General features: G+C 40.3%; 1 protein-coding gene across 1 annotated transcript in view; it reads left to right on the plus strand.

Moving 5' to 3' along the window:
* CC2D2B (coiled-coil and C2 domain containing 2B) overlaps nt 1-27,877 on the plus strand; it is a 118,788-nt gene that overhangs the window by 62,216 nt on the left and 28,695 nt on the right. The window contains exons 20-21 of the mRNA XM_050959303.1: nt 20,650-20,759; nt 24,188-24,284. Coding sequence (XP_050815260.1) covers nt 20,650-20,759; nt 24,188-24,284 — 207 coding nt within the window. The remainder of the gene's footprint in view (nt 1-20,649; nt 20,760-24,187; nt 24,285-27,877) is intronic.

Genomic DNA, 27,877 nt, shown 5'->3' on the forward strand with positions numbered 1-27,877 from the left:
TCTCACAAAATAAACTCGTGGCTTCATCTTCATTTTCTTCAGCTAAATATCTCAGGAAATACAGCCAGAGGAAAATCCTGCACCACACTTCATCTCCTCTGTCTTCCTTCTTGACTCAGACATTCCATTTGCCTCCTTTTCTCTTATTCTGTCATCATCCCTGACTCTAAACTCTTCTCCTTCTCTTAGGATGGCAGTTTTATCTAGCACACACTCCACAACATGGACTCCGTGTGCCACCATCACAATTTCAGATTCACCTTGGCTGAAACTCCTCCATGCTTTTGTCTCCTCTCATCTTGATCGGCTATGGCCTCCCCAAGTTCCGGTTCTCCAAGCTGCAAAATACTTTGGCTCATTTTCTCACACATACAGAGAATCATGTTTTCCTCTCAAATTTCCCCACTGGCTCCCTAGTTCATTGCAGTATTCATTTCAGAAATGCTCTACTTATTTTTAAAACCCTCCATAGATTGTCTCCAACTACCACCAGCTTTTTCTTCGTCTTTTCACACAACCTCACAACTGGTGGTTCAAGCACTTTTTCTTTTCCTACTTCTCTTCCTTTGCCCTCTGCTCAGTTCACATCAGTTTTTTTCTTGGTGTTGTCACACAGTCTCACTACTTTTAGTTCCAACACATTTTCCCCTGTAGTTCCTGTTTTCATAAAACTGCTTTTCTGTATTTCTGCACCTCTTTGACTCTCCTTTTCTTTTCAGCTCGTGTGGGGAAACACGTATTTCTCCTCTTGCCTATATATTTTAATTTCCCTTTCTCTCTGTTGTCGTTAGTTACAACTTTGTAAATGTTTAACTTTGTGAAGTGTTTAGGGATACACTTTTGAAAGAATCCAGCAAAGATGTCATATTCTGGAACTTCTGTTAATTTCATCATAGTTTTTAAAAGGTGGATCATAATATAGGTTGTTTAAATGCCTCTCTTTGTTTTCTTTAAAAAGTTTTGTAAAGATCAGTGTATGATCCAGGAAAATTACCTAATTCTATATTCAGGAATATGAAAGCCAGTTAGAGAAGGACATATCAATGACAGATGTGGATCCTATTACTGCACAAAGGATTAGGTCTGCCAACTTTATAAGGAAGGTATGACAAATATTGACATGATGTATTGACTATAAGAAAAATGACTTTTTCTTTTCAGACTCTGTAATGTGAAAGTAATACTTATTACAGTGTTGGATTGAAATATACTAGGAAATGAATAGCAGTAGGATGTGCAGCAGCAGTCCAAACTTCTTCACTAATGAACCTAAATCCTTTTCTGAAGAGATGACTTCTGGAGCTGAATCTCTGTACCCATACAATCCTTGGCTTCTAGACTTTAAATAAGGGAGTCATTTGTGATTGTGTTTTTGGTGAGCTGGACACTGTCCTCAGTTGGGCTGAGATCACCAATTAATTTTGTATAGAATACTGAATAGGTATCAGATGGTGATGACTTCTGGTACCTACCAGCCAGCACTGGAATTCAGCTGATGACCAAGAGATGAGGGGCATCATGTTTCATTATCAATGTCTGTCAGTGCACTGTATGCATTAACAGCAGAGTGACAATGACTAGGGCCCAGACCAAGGGCTCACATCTGTAAGATGCTGAGTAATTCCTGTGGCGTGTTGAGTCCCCTTAACTCTTATTGAAGTAATAGCACCTCAGCACCTTCAGAAGTAGAATTTAAGAAATTGGTATTTTAGTAAATTACTCTGTTGCTGCCATACACAAAGTCCAATAGTGGTGAACAAATGTAAGTAATGGAGGCAGGGAAACACTAGAGAAGGTGGAGGGGGCTTTGAATCTTTTTCTTCTCAAGTGGTTGTAATGTCAAGTTTATTTCATGACACTCTTGACTAAGAAGATAAGGGGCAAGGATTTCTCCTTGGTTGCCCCCAGGGGACTTTATCAGTGTCCAGCCAAATTACTCAGCCTTAGTGTGGGGAGAAATTTTCTGCCCATTAGAATCATCATGTACGTTAATTCGGTGGGTGAAATTTTGTGCTGCAGATCTAAGAGGTACAGCACAAATCTCTCAACACAGGTTGTGGGAGGAAAGTACCTTAATGCCATCTTTGCAGATTCCAGTCTTCTGCGGGGGCCAAAATGATGCCCAGCATAACTAAGGCAGCCGGGGGAAGCTGTCTGAGTTATTGTGGCCTCATCAGGCTGCCACATGGTTTGCAGCATAAGGCAGAACAGTAACAGGTACCTGTGGTGTCTACACTACCTCACTTTCCCTTCCATCCAATCTGCGAACTATTTGCTGGGGCTTGCAGTAGTGGACTTGCAAGGCAATGTAAGCTGCTTTGAAGAATTCTGAACTGGGGGATCCTCCCTTGGCCAGATCCAGGGCACTGTAGCATGAAATGCCATAGTGGAGAATTCCTGCCTATATATTTTCAAATGTGAATTTTCATTTTAGAGATATTATCTTTCATTAAAAACTCAATTTTTTTTGCAGATGAGAAAACTAATTTTAACGCGACTTGTCAAAGTTAAGCACAAATTTAATTTAATGGATATTGTGAGCGATTATGAAGAAATTATATCTATGAGGTATAATTAAAAACTAAACTTTGAATTAATGACTGTATCACAAGATTATGAATTTATGCTAATGCATTACTTTATTAATGTAATATTTTACTTGGCACTTTTATAATACTATATATTTTCAAATTGTTATATGAGAATTTAGCCACATGACTCTCACTGAGTTTTAATGGATGTGACTTGGCTAAAAGCTTAAAAGAATATTTTAGGTGATAGTCATTTAAAAAGTGATTGTTTAACAGTTTGCAGTATGAACTTTTGGATTAATCGGTCAGAAAGAGAATAGGTAGAAAAATAGAAAGTTTTAACTGGTAATTTTTTTAATGTATGGTTCTATTCTGAAAATGTCTAGTTTTAGTATTGCATAAACTTGCTAATCTTGCTTCTGTGCAGGAGTAGCCAGTTCATTATAATGACTTGCTCAGGGAATATCAGGTTATCAGGTTTCATTTTTTATCTCTATATCCTTTTTGGTATATATCCTCAGGAGTTACTGTATTAGGAACGCAGAATTGGTTCTCAAACGGAACCTAAACTTCAGAAAGTTTGCTTCTTTTGGAAAAACCAGGAATCTGTAACCAGAAATCCATCATATTTTTCAGGAATACACCTCTAACACTGTCCTCAGGAGCCAAAAAATCTTACTGAATTAAGGTGAAACCATGTTATATCGAACTTGCTTTGATCCACCAGAGCACGCAGCCCCGCCCCCCGTTAGCACTGCTTTACTGCATTATATCCAAATTTGTGTTATATCGAGTCGCATTATATCGGGGTAGAGGTGTAGTTCCTATCATCTTTATCTTCTAAATTACATTTACATGAAAAGTGTCAAAAAGAATAATATATAAATTGTAAATATTGAAAGTGGAAATCAAATTTAAGAAACGAAACAAAACTTGATGAGATTAAAAGAATTCTCTTCGCAGTTCCTTATTCATGAATCTATCAAGAAACATTTCAGAAGGAAGTCAGAATTATCAGCATGGGAAATTATCTTGATTCTGACCTCTTCCCTTAGTCTAAGACATTTTAGCTGCTCCTCTCTTCCTGAAAATACCAGACCTACCCCTTCTACTCCGATGTTAGATTCTCTGCCTGTGGCGGTACAAACAGCAGCTGTTCAGTGCTCCCACATTATCCATTGCAATCTTAGCATTTAAAGTAGATTTTGTGGCAACAGTGAATCAGGCCCTCCCCATTTCCTCCATTTCTTTAGGCTGAAATTTTAGAGGCTTTATTCTCCAAATGAGATCACCTGCTGAGCTCTTCTCAGTTTCTCACTCCTTGATAACAACAGTGTGGGCCAAACAAGGAAAACCGGAGGCCAAGAGATGCTCTGTCTATTATGAGACCCTTCAGGAGCAATGGAAGCAGGACTCTAGTATGATTGCTCACAACTAGCTCTGCCAAGGAAAGAGCTCAGAGTTTGCATCATTAGTTGGAGTCTTTGCTTCCCACCACACCTAGGGGCAATGGGAAGGGAAAGTCAGTACTTTTCAGCTCCAAAGGGTCAGCAAACTGGATCATTCTCATCAATCAAGGACTCTTGATGTGAAAAACTAGAACACTCCCAAGCCCAGTACATCTCTGAGGAGGAAAGCTCCAGAGTCCTGTTCTAGGTTATTCTATAGTGGATCTTGGAACACAAAACTCAAGTCTAAATGCAGAAGTAATGCAGATTCTTTTCTATGTGAGGAAGATCAGCTAAACTGTATCAGGGTTACCCATGCAACAGTGACAATGAATAGATAAGTGGACTGGCTAAGCTGTCAGTGAATAGAATTTGGAACACTTCCCTGAACTAGGAAGTGTTTGGGTGATATCAAGAAAGTTGTACCTAACTGCATTAAGATTAAACCAAAGGCAAGAAAGTGGATAAGGAAAAGTTATTTACTTATTCCCATAATACAAGAACTAGGGGTCACCAAATGAAATTAATAGGCAGCAGGTTTAAAACAAATAAAAGGAAGTTCTTCTTCACGCAGCACACAGTCAACTTGTGGAACTCCTTACCTGAGGAGGTTGTGAAGGCTAGGACTATAACAGCATTTAAAAGAGAACTGGATAAATTCATGGTGGTTAAATCCATAAATGGCTATTAGCCAGGATGGGTAAGGAATGGTGTCCCTAGCCTTTGTTTGTCAGAGAATGGAGATGGATGGCAGGAGAGAGATCACTTGATCATTGCCTCTTAGGTTCACTCCCTCTGGGGCACCTGGCATTGGCCACTGTCGGTAGACGGATACTAGGCTAGATGGACCTTTGGTATGACCCGGTACGGCCGTTCTTATGTTCTTATGTTATGTTCTTATAAGACTCTTCTAGACTTGGCAAGTGGATCAAAGACCACTGGGAAAACACCTGGCTCACAGATATCAGAATCTGCTTCTCTGTGCTTTCTTTTCTCTGCTGGCATGGAGTTAGAGTAATTCAGAAGATAATGGAGGGAAAACTTGTTATTTTTTATTACCAAAGACCATAATATGTTGACTTTAATAATGATAAAAAAATTAATATATGGAGATATACCTATCTCATAGAGCTGGAAGGGACCCTGAAAGGTCATCAAGTCCAGCCCCCTGCCTTCACTAGTAGGACCAAGTATTGATTTTGCCCCAGGTCCCTAAGTGGTCCCTTCAAGGACTAAACTCACAACGCTGGGTTTAGCAGGCCAATGCTCAAACCACTGAGCTATCCTTTCCCCCAGTGGAGATATTCTAGAAGTCTCCACTCCATTTTTCCAAGTGGCATAATCTCCTATGACAGAGCCTACTCTTGCATCCCAGTCCAGACTATCTAAGCATGACAGTTTGGCTGTTTGAGTAACAAGTCTAAAATAAAATGGGGATACTTCTCCAAAGTTAATCTCCCATAGTTATTCTATCCCCTTGACTTATGCAAGGTTTTGGACAGAATTCTTATATTACTTTCAATATAGAAATGTGAGCACTAGGAAACCAGATGGTGCTGCTCTTCTGGATTTCTTACAGAATGACCTACGGATAGGCCTGACATCGACTGTGACATACCAGGTCTTTCAGTGTTAAGCAGCGTTGTAAACATAGGTGTATCCAAATCTCTGGTAGATCATCCTTAACACAGCATTTCTACACAAACCAGCACTGGCACCTATCTTCCTTATCTGGGATATCCTTATAGTGCTAGAAGCTTTCATAAATGATTCATTCATACTGATAGGTTCTAACTCTGGAAAACATCATCTTATTTCATTTTCTTCCACCCTATGCATCAGAACTTGAAAGCTTGCAAATCTCTGTAGTTAGGTGGGTTGAGTTTTGTATCACTGAAACATACTTAGCCTTGATTACAAAAGAGAACAGAATCTACTCAACACTTTCCAAAGTAGCATTCTGGGTAGAAAGGGCATCAGGTACTTTAAAGGAAATCTGTAAAGTTGTCAGCTGCTCATCAATCAACACTTCTTTAAAGCACTACAAGCTTTACCTTCATTCTGTTGCTGAAACCTCCTTTTGGCAGGAGGATGTTCCAAACAGTGGTCCCAAAATGGATCAATATTACTGATTTTAGGGAAGGGTGAAAATTCTTCTTTTGTCCTACATATCTGACTATAGGGGGCTTGTATTACACATTTCACTGTAGTTTCTAAATGTTTCCCAGGTTAATTAGATTTGCGTGGTAAGGTCTGTAGTGGACTTTGTGGAGCCTTCGTGTTGAGGACAATCAGAAAGGTAACACATTTTCCATTTTCTTAAATCATATATAATTAAGGAAGATGTTTACATATAAAGCTGATTAAAACATTTTCAACTTTATCTAGCCAATTGAGGAATGCAGTTTTTAAGATAGGTGAACGTAGAAGACATTTAAAGCCGCAAAGAAAAGAGAGAAAAAAAGTTCCAGCACAGACAGTCTCTGATGGAGATGTTAAACTTCTTATCAGAGTATTGAGAGCTTATAACATTCCTTCAAGAAATCCATCAGTTACTAGGTAGGAAACCATAGAAACAGAAGTTAGGGATGGTAAAAACCTATTAGGTAATTTGGTACATCCTCCACGTAGTCCAGGATTGTTCCCTAATTAATCTTTTCTAGAGTTTTGTCTAATTTAGTTTCTACCATTTCCCTTCTAAGAGTATTCCCATAGTTTTATAGATCTCACTTAAAAGAAGAAACAATGTAACTGACCAAAAGTGCAGATTATAGGAGTTTGTTGTTATTCAACTCCAATGAAATCTGTATATTATCTGTAAGGAAAAGTATGGTGTAAATAGTTCTGTTATGTGTTTAATGCTGCTTATATTGACATGGAATTGTTCTAGCTAACCAGAATGCGGGGCTACTGTATAGTTATTGCTGCATAAATATACAGATTTTTCCCTAGAAATGCAATTTACTGCACTATGATCAGGAACATAGGAATTGACATAGCAGGTCAGACCATATGCTTTGGTAGATGATGTAAAACCACCTTAGGATCAGCAATAACTTGCCCAGAAAAGTTCTATAGGATTGAGTCAGAATACTGTGGCATTTGCGTGGCAGTCTCCCAAGTCCTGCTCCCAACTCATGTATAGATGTCCAATCCGGCAGAGGACTTTATGCAAGGAAGAATTCCACAAAGCAGCACTCTTTCCTTTTGCGCTCCCAGATAGTAATCTGGTGGAGTGTTCTACCTTGCACTCACAGGATGGAAAGTATGATGAGACTTCTTGTAACTGATTGATTGGTGTTTTTACTTATCAAATTGCTCATAATGCAACTGTTGACCCAAAGGCACTCTCTGGTAGTAATAGTTTGTTTAATATTTTGCCTCTAAAATGAAGATCAGTTTGTAAGTCTCATAGAATTTAGTATTTTTTCATGACTGCAACTGAATGACTGCATCAGCTATTTTTTACAAGTATAGACTATGTTGTCTTCACCCACTTAATATTTTCCTTTACTGTTTTATGTAATTACTCATTTAAGTTTTAGAAATATTCTTCTAGTAAGACTGGAAAATTAAGTGAAGCTTGCTCTGAAAAGGATAGCATTTGCAAGTTGGAACCAAATTTAAAAACATCATATAAGTTTTATAATACAGTAAACAAAAACAGTTGCTATTTACATTGGATGAGCACTATTTTCTTTCTAGCTACTAGAAATATTAATCTAAATAGACATATTTTAACACACCAAGCCTGGTTTAAGAGCTACTGCATCCTGAGAAACATTTTCATTAAGGCCAACATACTGCTAGGGCATAAAGTAGGAAATGAAAGTATTTACAGAAAAATGTATTCAAAGTGGTACATTACATGTCATTGGTATAGTTTTGACAAACATTCTGTTATTTAAAAACTTGTTTAAAATATTAGTACTTTATTATTTAGATAAAGTAGGAAAAGCTCATGACTTTCAATGCTTGTACCATAGACTCAAATCCTGAAGACATTTACTCTTTATTATACTTTATGGCTGAGCAAAGCAAGGTCTAATATTCCATGTTATGGGATTTCTGTTTGTCTGTATTTCTAAGGCATAAAGAAAAGAAATTAGAAGGTGGATGGAATGTGGGGGACACAAAGCCCTGGGCCTGAGGGGGAAAATGGGGGACAATTGTATGGGGGCCACACAGGTTGCTGGCGTGGGGTGGGGAAGAATGAGGGCGGACACAGAGCCCCACCATAGTAAAGAAGGGGAAAATATGGGGAAGGAGAAATGAAGCAGTAGAGAGAGAACCTGGCATTTTGGAGAAGGGGAGGATGGGGACATACAGAACACGTGGCAGGGGGAAGAATGGGGACCCTGAAGGGGAGAATGGTGTGGAGAGGAGAGATGAGGGAGCACACAGAGCCCCTGGCATGGGAAGAGAACAAGGGGCAAAGGTGGGAGGGGGGAGATGGGATGTTGGGGGCATACAGAGTCCCTGGAATGTGGGGAAAATGGGGGCACAGAATGTCTGGCAGGAGGAAGAATGGGGACCCTGATTTGGGGGAAAGCGAGAATTGGGTGGAGAGGGGAAAATGAAGGGAGCACACAGCCCCTGGCATGGGAAGAGAATGAGGGACAATGGTTTAGGGCAAGGGGGACAGTGGGGCCACATACAGGCCCTAGAATGCGGCAGAGAGAGGAAGAGGAGGACACACAACCCCTGGCAGAGAAGGAAGAACAGGGGACCCTTGTATGGGAACATGGGCACACTGAGCCTCTGGCATGTGGGCAAGGAGGGAATTGGGGTGTGCAATGAACCCCTAGCATGTAGCAGTGAGGGGATATGTAGAGACCGGGGCATGAGGGAGGAGAGTGTTTATAGGCAGGTTGCAAGAGTCTCTGAAATAGGGATAGGAAGGTGGCTCACGGGGAACTTGTTGGAGGTGCGGGGGGAAATGGAGGAATGAAAGGAGGCCCTGGTGTGTGCAGTGTGCTCAGCCTACAAAAGTAACAAAGTGTGCAATCCTTTCATTTATTGGAGTTCAGCTGCATAATGAAAGACTAATTCAGTGTGTAAACATGTAGGAATGGTTTGTGAGAGTACAGATGTCTAGCATAATGGTTGCCAAATCCAGTCAAATTCTTGTGCTGTTCTGAGCTCTTGTTTATCTGAAACAAAGAAAAAGTAAATGCCTTGAGAGAGTATGCATCTAAGAATGTGTGCCTCATTCCAAACTTGCTATGCAAATAATTAGCATTACAAAACAACAGTCTATAACTTTCATGCAATTCGACATTGTTTGCAGTAATGGATAGGCTGATTCCTTCACAGAATGCAAATCATATTTAGCAACAATAATTAACTTAGATATGGTTTATTCATTATTTCATCCATGGTATAATACAGTACCCCAAATGTAAAGAAAAAATTCACTGTGGTTCTGAGATTAGTGTGAAAATAAAACAGAACTACAACATGAAAAAGACTCAGCAATAGCTTAACGTGCCCAAAAATAATTTATGAAAATTTCAGTCAAAGAGAAGTGAGAGTCCATCTAGGAGCTAAAATGTTGAAATTGTGTCCCTGAGAGAGACAACTTCACCAGCTGCTCATAAATGCAGAATCAAAAGCTGCCAAGTGTTGGGAGGGGACATTCAGATTGGGCCTTTGGGCTGAAGTTTATTTTGCCTAAAAACGGCATGAAGTTTAAAATGTTATCAAAGGACTTTATAATTAATAGAAATGGATTATCATAGTCTTAGGGATAACTATGCTTCTGTGGAAGTTGAGCTGGCTGGAGAAACAGGCCAGCAGGAGTGCCATTTAAGGAGGGTGGAGAGGCACTCTTCCCTTCCCCCGAGTTTCAAACCACATTATAATTTTACCAACAGGCATGTTGCTGGGGGTGCTCGTGGAAACTATAGCCACCCAAAATTGCCTTCGCTCCCCTGTATCCACCCCTGCCAGAACTGGGTGCCCAGCCCACAGCAGATGCTCTCTGGCTGCCCGGCTTCCACCACCCTTCCCACACTCCCAACAAACACTCTTCCTCTCTCTCACACTCACTCTGTCTCTGACACTCCTCAAAGAAGTTTCCCCTTCTTTGGGATGCTGATCCATGGCTGGTGCGGCATGGGGCAAGCTCGCCTGATGGCTATGCCCTAGTGGGTCTCCGCTGGGGTTGGAGGACAGGTAGCCTGTCTATGCCGATGCCTCTGGCTCAGGAGGGGGAGCTGTGGCTGCTGCTGTACTGAACAAGCTCATCTTAGAGACAGGCGCAGACATACTCATGCACACACACAATCTTTCTTTCTCTCTCTCTCTCTCTCTCTCTCTCACACACACACACACACACACACACACACACACACACACACACACACACACACACACACACACACACACACACACACACACACACTTCTCTCTTTCTCTCTCACACACACACTCTCTCTAACATAATTATTATTCTTGTTGTTACTTCTTGCTACTTCCTGTCAAAATGTGCAGTGCACATATCTTCTCTGTAACTTTATTCTTTCAGAGTTTAAGGATTATAGTACTGTTGTTTTAGTTTTTTTGTTTAGTCTATGCATTTCATAATTTTATTTCTCTCTTATGCTTAAATTTAATTCTTTGAGTAGTGAGTTCTAAAATGCCTGATCTGTCCTTGCTGAAGTAATTTTCATTATTACTTTTATTACCATGTTGTGCTTTATCAGTATTTATTTAAACTGGTACAATCAAATAATAGTATCCTTTTAGAATGTAAATTTAGTTTGTACTCACCTTAGCAGTGCCCATTTAAAATCAGTTAGCTAAACACATAACTATAGACACCATGCAGATGGTCACTTATTTTCAGATTGTATTTTTAATTATATCTGTAAAATAACTTAAAAAAAACAAATGTGGTTCCAAGTCTGATTCTAATAGTAATGATAGAGTCAGATGTTAGTGAGTCATGTCCATGATTGTGATTGGTAAACATAAATGCCAAAAGAATAGAAAAATTTAATCCCATTCTTAATAAAAGAGGAAAAAATCACATGTTAAAATTAAGTAAATGTGGTTTTAGTAGAATGAAAAACTGTAGACTAAAATGAAATAGATAATGGCAGTAACAGAGTGTATCTGTTAGAGAAAGTAAGCAGATTTTATTTATTTTTATTTATCTCTAAAGATAATGTTTCAGAGTATCAAACTTATGTTTCTTGTATCTGTGTTAAGGCTCCAAAACTGATACCACAAGGCTTGGGATTGTGAATATCTTGCTGTATAATCTCCTGATTGTTCTAAATTTACATATAAATGTAAAATATAGTTTTAATTGGTGTTGTGTATATATATATATTTCTTTTTTAAATAGGAAGTAGATACAGTGCTCCTGTCAGCTAATTTCTAAGTTGTTATTTGCAAAAAAAAAACCCTAGAATTTTCTGGTGTCTAAGTAGCCCCTGGAATCATGGTTAAAGTTACCCCTCTGCCCCCAAAAGCTGAAATGGAATCCCTGCAGACCAGGCACACCAGTACCATGGCAGCGCCAGGAGGCATAATGTGTCCAAATTGAAATGACTTCAGTGAGATTTTGACTGGAACAATGGAGTAGCTGCATGATCAGGCCCATAGTTTTAGACATTTCTTTGTTTTCGGGATTTATATTTTGATTTGTATTACTGATTTGTTAGATGTACTTTATAAGTATGTATAGCATCTGTAAATAGTAACTAATTATCTGTAGCATCTGTAAATAATGAACTAATACAAAAAATTGCCATGTAGATTAAAAAGAAAAGCTGGTTGAAATGTGTATGTCATTCATGTTTTATATCTAAAGACCAGCAGGTGTTCATTCGCCAGCATATGCAATTAATCAGCTGCCCCGGAGTAGACATCTACTATCAGGCAACTCATCATACACATCTGATCCTCTAAGTGAGGTAAATAACTTGAATTTACTCAAACAACCAAAAAAAAGCCCCTCCCCCAAAGAATGAATCATTTTCTATACTTTAAAAGTAAGGTCTTCGATTAATCACAGTTAACTCATGTCATTAACTCAAAAAATTAATCGTGATTAAAAAAATTAATCACAATCACACTGTTAAACAATAGAACATCAATTGAAATGTATTAAATATTTTGGATGTTTCTATTGCTACACAGAAAACAAACTGTACAGTGCTCCCTTTATATTATCATTTTTATTACAAATATTTGCACTGTAAAATGATAAACAAAAGAAATTGCATTTTTCAATTAACCTCATACAGGTACTGTAGTGCAATCTCTTTATCATGGAATGTAACTAACAAATGTAGATTTTTTTTGTTACATAACTGCATTCAAAACCAAAACAATGTAAAACTTTAGACCCTATAATTCCACTCAGTCCTACTTCTTGTTCAGCCAATTGCTAAGACAAACAAGTTTGTTTACATTTATGGGAGATACTGCTGCCTGCTTCTTGTATACGGTGTCACCTGAAAGTCAGAGTAGGTGTTCACATGGGATTTTTGTAGCCGGCATTGCAAGATATCTACGTGTCAGATATGCTAAACATTCATATGTCCCTTCATGCTTTGGCAACCATTCCAGACAATATGCTTCCATGCTGAGGTTGCTCATTAAAAAATAATGCATTAATTAAATTTGAGACTGAACTCCTTGAGGGAGAATTGTATGTTTCCTGTCCTGTTTTACCCACTTTCTGCCATATGTTTCATGTTATAGCAGTCTCAGATGATTACCCAGCACGTTTGTTTTAAGAACACTTTCACAGCAGATTTGACAAAACGCAAAGAAGGTACCAATGTGAGCTTTCTAAAGATAGCTACAGCACTCAACCCAAGGTTTGAGTTAGTGAGTCATGTCCGTGATTGTGATTGGTAAACATAAATGCCAAAAGAATAAAAAAATTTAATCCTGTTCTTAATAAAAAAGGAAAAAATCATGTATGTTAAAATTAAGGTTTAAGAATCTGAAGTTCCGTTCAAAATCTGAGAGGGACTAGGTGTGGGGAATGCTTTCAGAAGTTTTAAAAGAGCAACACTCAGATGTGGAAACTACAGAACACAAACCACCAAAAAAAAGAAAATGAACTTGGTGACATCTGACTCAAAGGATGAAAATGAACATGTGTCAGTTGGTCCGCTCTGCTTTGGATCGTTATTGAGCAAAACCTGTCATCAGCATGGATGAATGTCCTCTGCAATGATGGTTGAAGCATGAAGGGACATATGAGTCTTTAGCGCATCTGGCACGTAAATATCTTGCGCCGCCAGCTACAACTGTGCCATATAAATGCCTGTTCTCACTATCAGGTGACATTGTGAACAAGAACCACACAGCATTATCTCCTGCAAATTGTAACCAAACTTGTTTGTCTGAGCAATTGGCTGGAGTAGGACTGAGTGGACTTGTAGGCTCTAAAATTTTACATTGTTTTATTTTTGAATGCAGTTATTTTTTTGTACATAATTCTAAACTTGTAAATTCAACTTTTACAACTTTGAAAAAGATTGAATTACAGTACTTGTATTAGGTGAATTGAAAAATACTATTTTTTGTTTTTTACAGTGCAAATATTTGTAATCAAAATAAATATAAAGTGAGCACTGTACACTTTGTATGCTGTGTTGTAGTTGAAATCAATATATTTGAAAATGTAGAAAACATCCAAAAATATTTAAAGAAATAGTATTCTATTGTTTAACAGCGCTATTAATTGCAATTATTTTTTTAATTGTTTGACAGCCCTATTTAAAAGACATGACAAAGGCTTCAAACAATATTTTGACAATGGATAAGAGGGCAAAGTTTTACTTTCTTTATTGTAACCATATCTGCTGTGTCAATATTATTTAAATAGTCCCTCACCAATATATTGATTTGGGACAAAATTCCCCCTGACATTTAAGAATTTGTTCTTATTCTTTAAAAAGATCTCCAATCCCTTGTTATGTTACAGCCTGTTTTTGCTTCAGTACCTCTGGTATTTTGAGGGATTTCAATTTCATTATTATAGTTAAATATGTATTTTTATGGTAACTTATCAAAATGCGCATTTTCTGATTTTGGACAGCAGTGGTTTCCAACCTTTTCAGCCTGAGAACTGAACATTATTTCAAAAAGGTCAAGGGCCACAATCAACATTTTTGGGCTCTCTGTTCTGTTCCGCTCAGTCTAAAGGGAGCCAGAACCACCTGCAGGTCCCATGCTGGGGATTTCCCCAACATGGGGTTAGTCCAGGGATCAGCAAGCCTCGGACGCTTCCCGCAGCCCCTATTGGCCTGGAAAAGTGAACCACAGCTAGTGGGTGCTGCGATTGGCCAAACCTGCACACGCTGCAGGTAAACAAACCGTCCCAGCCCACCAGTGGATTTCCCTGATGGTGGCCGATCCCTGGGTTAGTCCCAGTGGGCACAGAGAAATCATAGATGGCTTCTGTGTCGCCTTTCCCACAGCCCATGTCACAGGAGCATTTTAAGGTTAGGAAGAGGTATGCTAGGGTTGGGAGGAAAAGTGATCAGAGTGCACTGTGGTCTGGTTATTGCTTTTGCTCATGAAAGCTTATGCTTCAATACATCTGTTAGTCTTTAAGGTGCCACAGGATTCTTTGTTGCTTTTTACAGATCCAGACTAACATGGCTACCCTTCTGATATTTTCTTCTTAACACTCACCATTCAGGGCCACAGTTTAGAGCCTCCAGGGCCACAAGTTGGGCTCCACTGATATATAATGATGACTCTAAATTTAAATTGATATTAATAAAATAATTTTCAGAAATCTTAGAAGACAATGAAAATTAAGCTGTATTTGGGAGACTTTCAGTCTTGTAGAATGTAATAACCTGTAAGTGTTAATATATCATAAGAGTTGGAATCATATCTTAATATAAATTCTGAAAAAAAAATAATAATAAAAAAATAAGGATAAGGGTCGTCTATAGATAAGGTCATCTTTAATGAGGGTATTGTTATATGTACTGAGCAACTGTTATCTAAAAATAAATAGCGCTTGACCAGATGTATCATTTATCAGTCACTAATGTACTGAGTAAATAAGCTGGTTAATTTCCATGTGTTATTCACCAGGGAGCTGGGCTTTAATGAATAACATTTTTTTAGTTGCCACTTACTTGCACATAGGGCAGGGGCGGGGAAACTTTTTGGCCTGAGAGCTGCATTGGGTTTCAGAAATGGTATGGTGGGCCAGTTAGGGGAGACTGTACCTCCCCAAACAGCCAGGCATGGCCTGGCCTCCGCCCCCTATGCACCCTCTGCTTCTTATCATAGAATCATAGAATATCAGGGTTGGAAGGGACCCCAGGAGGTCATCTAGTCCAACCCCCTGCTCAAAGCAGGACCAATTCCCAACTAAATCATCCCAGCCAGGGCTTTGTCAAGCCTGACCTTAAAAACCTCTAAGGAAGGAGATTCCACCACCTCCCTAGGTAACTCATTCCAGTGCTTCACCACTGTGAGTGAAATTTTTTTTTCTAATATCCAACCTAAACCTCTCCCACTGCAACTTGAGACCATTACTCCTTGTTCTGTCATCGGGTACCACTGAGAACAGTCTAGATCCATCCTCTTTGGAACCCCCTTTCAGGTAGTTGAAAGCAGCTATCAAATCCCCCCTCATCCTTCTCTTCTGCAGACTAAACAATCCCAGTTTGCTCAGCCTCTCCTCATAAGTCATGTGCTCCAGCCCCCTAATCATTTTTGTTGCCCTCCACTGGACTCTTTTCAATTTTTCTGCATCCTTCTTGTAGTGTGGGGCCCAAAACTGGACACAGTACTCCAGATGAGGCCTCAACAATGTCGAATAGAGGGGAATGATCACATCCCTCGATCTGCTGGCAGTGCCCCTACTTATACAGCCCAAAATGCCATTAGCCTTCTCGGCAACAAGGGCACACTGTTGACTCATATCCAGCTTCTCGTCCACTGTAACCGCTAGGTCCTTTTCTGCAGAACTGCTTCCTAGCCATTTGGTCCCTAGTCTGTAACAGTGAATGGGATTCTTCTGTCCTAAGTGCAGGACTCTGCACTTGTCCTTGTTGAACCTCATCAGTTTTCTTTTGTCCCAGTCCTCCAATTTGTCTAGGTCTCTCTGTATCATATCCCTACCCTCCAGCGTATCTACCACTCCTCCAAGTTTAGTGTCATCTGCAAACTTGCTGAGAGTGCAGTCCACACCATCCTGCAGATCATTAATGAAGATATTGAACAAAACAGACCCCAGGACCGACCCTTGGGGCACTCCACTTGAAACCGGCTGCCAACTAGACATGGAGCCGTTGATCACTACCCGTTGAGCCCGATGATCTAGCCAGCTTTCTATCCACCTTATAGTCCAATCATCCAGCCCATACTACTTTAACTTGCTGGAAAGAATACTGTGGGAGACCGTGTCAAAAACTTTGCTAAAGTCAAGGAATAACACATCCACTGCTTTCCCCTCATCCACAGAGCCAGTTATCTTCTCATAGAAGGCAATTAGGTTAGTCAGGCATGACTTGCCCTTGGTGAATCCGTGCTGACTGTTCCTGATCACTTTCCTCTCCTGTAAATGCTTCAGAACTGATTCCTTGAGGACCTGCTCCATGATTTTTCCAGGGACTGAGGTGAAGTCTGTAGTTCCCCGAATCCTCCTCCTTCCCTTTTTTAAAGATGGGCACTACAGTAGCCTTTTTCCAGTCATCCGGGACCTCTCCCGTTTGCCATGAGTTTTCAAAGATAATGGCCAATGGCTCTGCAGTCACATCTGCCAACTCCTTTAGCATCCTCGGATGCAGCGCATCCGTCCCCATGGACTTGTGCTCGTCCAGTTTTTCTAAATAGTCCCGAACCACTTCTTTCTCCACAGAGGGCTGGTCACCTTCTCCCCATACTGTGCTGCCCAGTGCAGCAGTCTGGGAGCTGACCTTGTTTGTGAAGACAGGGGCAAAAAAAGCATTGAGTACATTAGCTTTTTCCATATCCTCTGTCACTAGGTTGTCTCCCTCATTCAGTAAGGGGCCCACACTTTCCTTGACTTTCTTCTTGTTGTTAACATACCTAAAGAAACCCTTCTTGTTACTCTTAACATCTCTTGCTAGCTGCAACTCCAAGTGTGATTTAGCCTTCCTGATTTCAGTCCTGCATGCCTGAGCAATATTTTTATACTCCTCCCTTGTCCAAGCTTCCGCTTCTTGTAAGCTTCTTTTTTGTGTTTAAGATCAGCAAGGATTACACTGTTAAGCCAAGCTGGTCTCCTGCCATACTTACTGTTCTTCCTACACATTGGAATGATTTTTCCTGCAGCCTCAATAAGGATTTTTTAAAATACAGCCAGCTCTCCTGGACTCCTTTCCCCCTCATATTATTTTCCCAGGGGATCCTGCCCATCAGCTCCCTGAGGGAGTCAAAGTCTGCTTTTCTGAAGTCCGGGGTCCGTATTCTGCTGCTCTCCTTTCTTCCTTGTGTCAGGATCCTGAACTCGACCATCTCATGGTCACTGCCTCCCAGGTTCCCATACACTTTTGCTTCCCCTACTAACTCTTCTCTGTTTGTGAGCAGCAGGTCAAGAAGAGCTTTGCCCTTAGTTGGTTCCTCCAGCACTTGGACCAGGAAATTGTCCCCTACACTTTCCAAAAACTTCCTGGATCGTTTGTGCACCGCTGTATTGCTCTCCCAGCAGATATCAGAGTGATTAAAGTCTCCCATGAGAACTAGTGCCTGCGATCTAGTAACTTCTGCTAGTTGTCAGAAGAAAGCCTCATCCACCTCATCCCCCTGGTCTGGTGATCTATAACAGAGTCCCACCATGACATCACCCTTGTTGCTCACACTTCTAAACTTAATCCAGAGACTCTCAGGTTTTTCTGCAGTTTCATACCAGAGCTCCTCTCTTACATACAATGCAACTCCCCCACCTTTTCTGCCCTGCCTGTCCTTCCTGAACAGTTTATATCCATCCATTACAGTACTCCAGTCATGTGAGTTATCCCACCAAGTCTCTGTTATTCCAATCACATCATAGTTCCTTGACTGTGCCAGTTCTCCCTTCTTGTTTCCCATACAACCGCATCTGCTCTAACCCCTCAGACAGAGACCAATACCTACAAAATCTCCACCAAGCATTCTCAAAACTACAATACCCGCATGAGGAAATAAGGAAACAGATCAACAGAGCCAGATGTGTACCCAGAAGCCTCCTACTGCAAGACAAACCCAAGAAAGAAACCAACAGGACTCTACTGACCATCACATACAGTCCCCAGCTAAAACCTCTCCAACGCATCATCAGGGACTACAACCCATCCTGGACAATGATCCCACACTTTCACAGGCCTTGGGTGGCAGACGAGTCCTCGCCCACAGGCAACCTGCCAACCTGAAACACATTCTCACCAGTAACTGCACACTGCACCATAGTAACTCTAGCTCAGGAACCAATCCATGCAACAAACCTCGATGCCAACTCTGCCCACATATCTACACCAGCGACACCATCACAGGACCTAACCAGATCAGCCACACCATCACCGGTTCATTCACCTGCACGTCCACCAATGTAATATACGCCTTCATATGCCAGCAATGCCCCTCTGCTATGTACATCAGCCAAACTGGACAGTCGCTACGGAAAAGGATAAACGGACACAAATCAGATATTAGGAACGGCAATATACAAAAACCTGTAGGAGAACACTTCAACCTCCCTGGACACACTATAGCAGACCTTAAGGTGGCCATCCTGCAGCAAAAAAACTTCAGGACCAGACTTCAAAGAGAAACTGCTGAGCTTGAGTTCATTTGCAAATTTGACGCCATCAGCTCAGGATTAAACAAAGACTGTGAATGGCTTGCCAATTACAGAACCAGTTTCTCCTCCCTTGGTTTTCACACCTCAACTGCTAGAACAGGGCCTCATCCTCCCTGATTGAACTACCTCATTATCTCTAGCTTGCCTGCATATATATACGTGCCCCTGGAAATTTCCATTACATGCATCTGACGAAGTGGATATTCACCCACGAAAGCTCATGCTCCAAAACGTCTGTTAGTCTATAAGGTGCCACAGGACTCTTTGCTGCTTTTACAGATCCAGACTAACACGGCTACCCCTCTGATAGTGTGGTGAAATTGACATTTACCAACATTTATCAATAAAAATCTGATCTTTCCAAAATCATATGTAGCATTGATGTCAAGACATATAAGATATTAAATCAACAAGATTAAATTCAGCAAAGACAAATGCTAAGTACTACACTCAGGAAGAAAAAATCAAATGTACAACTACAAAATGGGGAATAACTGGCTAACTGGTAGTACTGCTGAGAAGAATCTGGGGGTTATAGTGGGTCACAAATTGAATATGAGCCAACAATGTGATGGAATTGTAAAAAAGGCTAAGATTGCTCTGGAGTGTATTAACAGAAACATTGTATGTAAGACACGGGAGGTAATTGTCTGCTCTACTTGGCCCTGGTGAGCCCTCAGCTGGAGAGCTGTGTCCAGTTCTGGGTGCCACGCTTTATGAAAGATTGCATGAATTGGAGAGAGTCCAGAGAGCAACAAAAATGATAAAAATTCTCCTGGGGGAATTCTGCATCAAAATATTAAAAGTTCTACAGAATTCAGCAAATTTTATTTGTCAAAATAACACTATATAATATTATTTTGGTAATTTATATCAAAATATCTATCAGCAAGTTTGTCTGTAACAATACAGACACACAACAAATTCCCCCAGGAGCAGAGTTAAAGAAACCCCTATGACAACCCAGTTCCTGCTTCTCTGTCATCCCCCCTCCCCCCGAAACAAGCCATGCCCCCCTCCCAGACACTCCCCCCCTCCCCCCCAGCCCAGCTGCAGGACCTCCCCAGCCCAGACACTCTCAAACCCTACTCTCCTAGAGCCCAGAGATCCAGAGGGAGAAACAGCCTGATGCTGGGCTTATTGGAGTTTCCTCCATGCCGCTGCCTCCTTCCTTCAGGGTGTGCAGGGAACTGCATTTTCTGGGAACCCTCCAGTTTGCTCCCCGTTCCCACAGCCTTGTCTTCCATTTGTGAGCTGGGCTTTGCCGGGTCCAGCGGCCCCTAGTTGGAGCCAACATTACTACAGCCCATTTATGTTGGAAAAAAGGAAATTCTGTGTGCACAACATTAATTTCTACAAAATTCTGAATTGCGTAGTGGCGAGAATTCCCCCAGGAGTATAAAAGGTGCAGAAAACCTGACCTTTAACAAAACTGGGCATGCTTAGTCTTGAGAAAAGAAGACTGAGGAGGGCTTCTGGTAACAGTCCGCAAATAAGTTCAGAGCTGTTACAGAAAGGATGGTGATCAATTGTTCTTCATGTCCACTGAAGGTAGGACAAGACGTAATCATCTTAATCTGCAGCAAAGAGGATTTAGGTTAGATATTAGGGAAAACTTTATAAGGGTAGTTAAGTTCTGGAATAGGTTGCTAAGGGAGATTGTGGAATCCCTGTCATTGGAGGTTTTTAAGAACAGGTTAGACAAACATCTGTCAGGGATAGTCTAGGGGTTTACTTGATCCTGCCTCAGCATGGGGGGCTGGACTTGATGACCTCTTGAGGTCCCTACATTTTTATTATTCTATAAGATGATGTGGAAATAAAACAAAGCAGTTCAGATCTAATAAAGTGTATGATTTTTGTGTTTTAGGTGACTGTGCATCCATTTGTAGAAGTTTCTTTCCAGCACATAGTTTATCAAACTAGCACTGCAGATGGATCTCATCCATGCTGGAATGAGGAACTTCAAGTGGATTTTATGTAAGTTGGCCAAATACTTCTTCATGAAAAATGTACAAGAAAATAAAAGTATTTGAATGCTCTAGTGAAGGAGTCAAAGTTTCCCATGGTTAGGTGGTTATATTTTGTTTAAAAAGTATTTTAAAGTTTTTCATTTAGCCTGCTGAACTCATCTGCCTTTCTGTATCTGGGTATAAGAATTGGAGGTGCAGTAGGAGGATTGACTGATTTAGGGCAATGGTTTTCAGCCTTATTTCATTTTCGGCCCTTTAAAAAATTTAGAATGGAGGTGCGGACCACTTTGGAAATCTCAGAAATAGTCTGCAGACCTCCAGGGGTACCCAGTCCACAGATTGAAAACTACTGGTTTAGAGTAATGGTTCTCAATCTTTTCCATACCATGACCCTGTATTTCAACAGAAAAAAGTTTCAAGACTTCCCTCCCATGTAGTCATAAAGAAAAGGAGGTTGGCTGCATCCCTCTTGCACATATTCATGACTCTGAAGCTAAGACATTAGGAATGGGATACATTGTTTTTTTTCATCTCTGGACCATGTTTTTAAATCAGCCAAGTCAGTAGTGACTAAAAGTTATAACCATCCAGTGGCAACTTGTAGTCCGTTTGTTCGTTGACATCTTCACTGATTATAATGGACTACAAAAATGCACAGACCATGTAAAAGAAGTAACGGAGAAGATAGGTTTGAGATACAGTGCAAAGATATGTCACGCTGGAGGGAGGTTAATGAAGTTCTTCAAGGATCGGTTTTGGGACCAATCTTATTTAATCTTTTTATTATTGACCTTGGCACAAAAAGTGGGAGTGTACTAATAAAGTTTGCGGATGACACAAAGCTGAGAGGTATTGCCAATACAGAGAAGGATGGGATATCATACAGGAAGATCTGGATGATATTATAAACTGGAGTAATAGTAATAGGATGAAATTTCATAGTGAAAAGTGCAAGGTCATGCATTTAGGGATTAATAACAAGAATTTTTGTTATAAGCTGGGGACTCATCAGTTGGAAGTAACAGAGGAGGAGAAGGACCTCGAAGTATTGGTTGATCACAGGATGACTATGAGCCACCAATGTGATATGGCCGTGAAAAAAGCGAATGCAGTCTTGGGATGCATTAGGCAAGGTATTTCCAGTAGAGATAAGAAGGTATTAGTACCATTAACAAGGCACTGGTGAGACCTCATCTGGAATACTATGTGCAGTTCTGGTCTCCCATGTTTAAGAAGGATGAATTCAAACTGGAACAGGTACAGAGAAGGGCTACTTGGATGATCCGAGGAATGGAAAGCCTGTCTTATGAAAGGAGACTCAGAGAGCTTTGCTTGTTTAGCTTAACCAAAAGAAGGCGGTGGGGAGATATGATTGCTCTATATAAATATATCAGAGGGAGGGAGAGGAATGATTTGAGCTCAGTACCACTGTGGACACAAGAACAAATGGATATAAACTGGCCATCAGGAAGTTTAGACTTGAAATTAGATGAAGGTTTCTAACCACCAGAGGAGTGAAGTTCTATAACAGCCTTCCTAAGGGAGTAGTGGGGGCAAAAGACATATCTGGCTTCAAAACTAAGCTTGATAAGTTTATGGAAGGGATGGGATAGCCTAATTTTGGCAATTAATTCGTCTTTGACTATTAGCGGTAAATATGCCTAATGGCCTGTGATGGGATGTTAGATGGGGTGGGATCTAAGTTACTACAAAGAATTCTTTCCTGGGTGTCTGGCTGGTGAGTCTTGCCCGCATGCTTAGGATTTAGCTGATTGCCATATCTGGGGTTGGGAAGGAATTTTCCTTCAAGGCAGATTGGCAGAGGTTCTGGGGTTTTTTCTCCTTCCTCTGCAGCGTGAGGCATGGGTCACTTGCAGGAGGATTCTCTGCACCTTAGAGTCTTTAAACCATGATTTGAGGACTTCAATGGCTCAAACATAGGTTAGAGGTTTGTTGCGGGAGTGGGTGGGTGAGATTCTGTGGCCTGTGTTGTGCAGGAGGTCAGACCAGATTATCAGAACGGTCCCTTCTGACCTTAAAGTCTATGACTGTATGACTCTATGACTAAATGTAAAGTCATGTTAATGGGGACTATAGGGACAGAAATCAAAATTGAAGAAGAGAAACTGGAGAAGATGGACAATTTTAAGTATCTTGGAAGTACCATCAGCCAAGATGGTACTATTTCCGAGGAAATAATAAGAATCGGGAATGCAAATGCTGCATTTGGAAGATTCAAAAACATCTGGCAGCTCAAAAACATCTCCCTCGAGACAAAACTGAATGTGTAACAAGCAATTGTTATCGTCATCACAACATATAACAGTGAGACATGGCAACTTACCAAGAAAGATGGATGCATTTCATCACAAATGTCTGAGACGAATATTGGGAATAACATTTAGAGAAAGAAAGACAAATAAAGTCAGAAAAATTACTGGACAAGGTACCCTCTCACAAATAATCTACAAAAGAAGACATCAGTGGCTGGGACGTGTGCTGAGAATAGAAAAAGAATGCTTACCAAATACCGCCCTTGAATGGAAGCCACAGAACACAAGAAGAAAGAGAGGAAGACTGCGAATAAAGCACCTCAAGTTAAAATGGGAAGATTCTGAGAGAAGGGCAATTAACAGGCAAGGATGGCAAATGTGGGTAGCCCAATGTGCAGCAAAGCATGGGAAAGACTAAGGTCTAAGTGGCCACTTAGTCTGTTTGAACTGAGTTAGACTAATGGCTCTCAAATCTCCCCTTCTCCTCCCAATTTAGGGCATATGTCAGGGGTAAGGTATGGGATGGAGTGGACCCAATATGAAGAATGTGATTGGTATGCTGTAGTTGCTCTGTTTTGTGCCAGTGTAACAACCATAAAGGCTGTTATAAACTGGCACCATTTTTAGAGCAACCTGGGAGCTGAGAACCATAATTAGGGAGGTGTGCAAAGGCAGTTTAAAACCACTTGTTTCCCACTTGGAAGAATGGAGAATCTGCCTTTGTTACTTTATGTGAGCTTTCATTCAGTTGGTGCTCTGAAATATGTGAAAGAGTAGAAAATTTAAAAAACATAGTTTAGTAAATATGAGATAGAAGTCAGTGGAAATACAGCAGTTTACACCAAAATGAGGATCTGGCACAATTTATGTGACTAAACACCTATTGACACAGTAATTAGAGAAACAAAATATATTGGGTCAAATTCATCCTGGTGGGTAACTTCTTCAAAGTCAGTGGAGTTAAACTGACGTGAAATTTGTCCTTTGTTTTTTAGTGGCGAACATACCAATTTGGTTTTCCTTCTTTAAAAATGTTTATGGTTTTGTAATATTTGAAGTAAATTATTGCCAGAAGTTATTGTGTTGCTTTTTTTAAAAAATGATAAATCTCTCTGATATACAATATCTGATTAAAACTAAAAGATTCTGTTCTTAATTACAGATCACCAGGACATGATTATAGCTTTTCAGGACTGTCTAAAATAAAAGACAATATATATGTCAACATTTTTGATGAAGTTAGGGTGGAAAAACATGAGGTAAATTGTATAAAACACAATAATTGATTTTTTATTACATTTTTTTGACGTTTGAAAACTATAACCATGTACATATCTCAACTTCTTTTCTTAGCAAAAGAAGCTATATGTACTATTGTTTTCTAATTTTGAATAAATTCAGTTTTCACTTTAATTAAAAGCATACTAAAAATGTCACAGACAACCACTGTTACCCACTCCAGCCCTGGGAGAGGGCTGGAGCTGTAAGGAAAAGCCCAGCTGGGACCACACCCCAAACAGAGCACAGCAGGTCCTTATAAAAGGCTGCTAGCTTGGAGCTAGAGTAGCTCTCTCCAGTCTTGGAGGGAGCAGGGCCTGGCTGTCGGTAACAAAGGTACTGGGAGTGAAGCAGAGCTGAAGAAGAGGAGCAGGGGAGCTCCAGCCTGGCGACTTCCCAGGCTGCAGAGCCTGGTCCTAGGCCCACCCCTGAGGTACTGGGTAGTAGAGGAAGACAGCAAGTCCTACCGCTTTGCCTGTGATGACAGGCTCTTATACTGCAGTCTGCCCCAGGGAGCGGGGGCTCATTGCTGACTGGCAGTAGCCACCGGCTGAGACAAGGTGGGATTAGGGGGTTTGGGATTCCTGGGGAGGGGAGACCCTGAGAATGAGGAGTTACTGCCAGAGGGCAGCACCCCAGATAACGGGGCACTGGAGTCTGGGAGGGACATGGGGGCCAAGCGGTAGCAGGACACTGGCCTGCAGAGGGCGCTCCAATGGCTGGAGAGCTAATTCCCTGAGACAACCAGCAGGAGGTGCCGCAGGGGTGAGTCTGCTTGCTTACAGGCATTTGTAAAGGCCTATGAATTCTCTTAATAGATTTTAAGGAGAAGAGTCTATAATGATCATCTAAACTATAGCAGATGTGGAAAATGTTTTTATTTCCAAGAAAGAAAGAAAAAGGAAAACATTTTGTTGAAGAGTTGAAAACTGAACATTTTGATTCAGAAATGCCACAGTGATGCCTCATTGGGTTTGTAGTTTGGGTGCCTCAGTCCACCATTCTCCTTTATGGGCTGGCCTCTTTGGCAGACAACATCTCCCACAACTCGTTGTGGGGCCCCTTGTTGAACTATCATAGTGCATCATGGGAATCTCCATCCGTAATGCCTTATGGGAGATGTAGTCTGGCTGAAGAACCCAACCCATAGTGGAGAATGGAGGCATGAAGCAATTGAACTACAGCTTCTATGAGATACTGTATCAATGTTTCTAAATTAAATTTTTTCTCTTTTGGCAGAAATTTTTCTATTTCTGGGTGTTTGGTTATTCAATAAAAAGTCAAAAATTTCCATGGAAAGCAGATGCTTGTGTGAAAAAAATTGTTTTAGTTAATAGTTTTTGATAATTTTTTTTTGACTAGCCTTACTCTATGTTGACTACCTGCATAACAAAAATTATAACTTCTTTTTGAGCTAGAGTGTATATTTTAGAAAGACATAACATTTCGTTTTAGTCCTCAAGTGAAGGGGAATATTCCTCATCCACTGGTAACTTATTCCAATGGTTAATTATTTCCACTGTTACATTTTTGCATCTTATTTCCAGGTACAATTTCTCTGGCTTCATCTTCTAACCATTGGCTCTTGTTATATTTCTGTCTGCTAGCTTAAAGAGCCCACTAGTATCTTCTCTCTGTTTAGAATCCTTAGATGTTATAGAGTGTGATCAACTCATGATAAGGGTAAAGACAGGTAAATGGAATTTATCACTTCCTCATTTGGGTAATATGGAGTTTAGCTTGTTAGTTTATCCACTTCTTTTATTCCATTACACCACTGAATCATGTCTTAACTTTCTCTGTAATAAGCTTAAATAAATTGAACTTCTTAAGTCTCTCACTAGAAGACACGTTTTTCTGACTTTGAATTTATTCTTGTGGCTCTCTTCTGAACCTTCACCAATTCTCCTATATTACAAAATTATTTTTATGCAACACATACATTTTTCATCAACAGCTTAATGGTTTCACGTATTATTTTATTAAGACAGGAAACATGCCGAAATTTATGATTCATTGACTACTACTTAAACTTTTACTCTAACGGACAGTGAATATATCTTATACATTATGGCTCATTTCATATGGAGATTTTCCATAGAACATCCTGCTCCTGTAAAATGTTATTTTTATTGTTGCCTTTGAAGGCAATAACATTTGGGTGAATTCTTGAGAAATGCAGTATAGTTTAGAAAATAGGACCTCTGGTATAAACAATTAGTTTATATATTCTTGATAATAAGATGTATCTGGTTTTTGAGCAGTTAGCAATTTTTTATCACAGTGAAATTCTTTAAGCCATTTCCTGTAACGTGACCCAGTGCAATGCTCCAGATGTTGTTATCATAGACAGTTTTGTCATCAGAAATGGAATGGCTAATAAGAAAATGTTTAACTGTCAGATGTACTGTATATAAGAACAAATAGTCACACTGCTAACTGTCTGATTACTTCCTTGTTAGCTCATCTACAGGCCCCATTCCTGTAAGTAGTTGTGCTAGTGTGGCCCCCTGTATCAGCATGTATAGTGCTGGCTTTGGTGGCACAAAGGCAGTGCAATATTTGCTTGCATGCTAGAGTCTCAGTGAGCTATAGATTTGTAAAACTGTAATAATTTAAGAAAATTATTCCCACTTCTTCTGTGACACATACAAGAAACTAGCTGATTAAGTCATTTACTCATCTGTTTAATATATTTATCTTCTGAATTAACTGCTGGAGGGAGAGTGTTGAATGCTGGGAGGAAGGGGCATAAAGACATTGGAAATGAAGCAAAGAATTAGCATCCCGCAAACTGAGCATCATTTTCATGTCTCTCCTTTCCTTTCACCCTATTTCCAGGCTGTGTCAAAATCCTATCTCTTCTTCCTTCATAACATTTCTAAGATCTGATCTTTTCTTTCTGTCTTGCTCAGCTGAAACCCTTGCCAAAGTCCTCATCATTTTCAGTCTGGATGACAGCAACCACTTTCTCCACACCCACATCACTATTCCCCAGTCTATTCAAATGGCAACTGACAATGGGGAATCCTTACATGGTGTAGTGCCAAAATAGGCAGCTGCACACTGCCTGTTCGCCTGCTTTCTGGATGTGGTCGGGGAAGATATACTCCAGCAAGGAAAGGGTTGGAGCTGGGCAGACCACAAAGCATTCTTTCTGATCTACATCTGGTACAGTAGTCTCCATGGGACGGTTACTGCCAGCATAATTTAGAGCAGTCCTTAGGGTGCTCTTAGTTATGTCGGTGGACATTTTGGTGCAACTGGGGAAGTAGATCTTTCTTCCCTTCTTTCTTTAGCTGTGCTGACTGTAAACTGGACATAGTTGTGGATTGAGCCCATGAGTCTTCTAGTTCACAGATAATGGGAAAGTTTAAAAAGCCCCTCTGGATTTTATTGTGAAAGCATTGCATTTTGAGAAAATATGGATTTATTTGTTGAACAGATTCAGTTTGTTATGAGCAGCTCATTGGTTCTATGAACACCTGGTTAAGTCTGTTCAGCTTGGTATTGATTGCCTTTTGTTACCACAGCCACAATTGAAAACATATATAAATATAGATATAGATGTGTG

This window comes from Gopherus flavomarginatus, chromosome 6, assembly GCF_025201925.1.
Source record: "Gopherus flavomarginatus isolate rGopFla2 chromosome 6, rGopFla2.mat.asm, whole genome shotgun sequence".
Lineage (NCBI taxonomy): Eukaryota > Metazoa > Chordata > Testudines > Testudinidae > Gopherus > Gopherus flavomarginatus.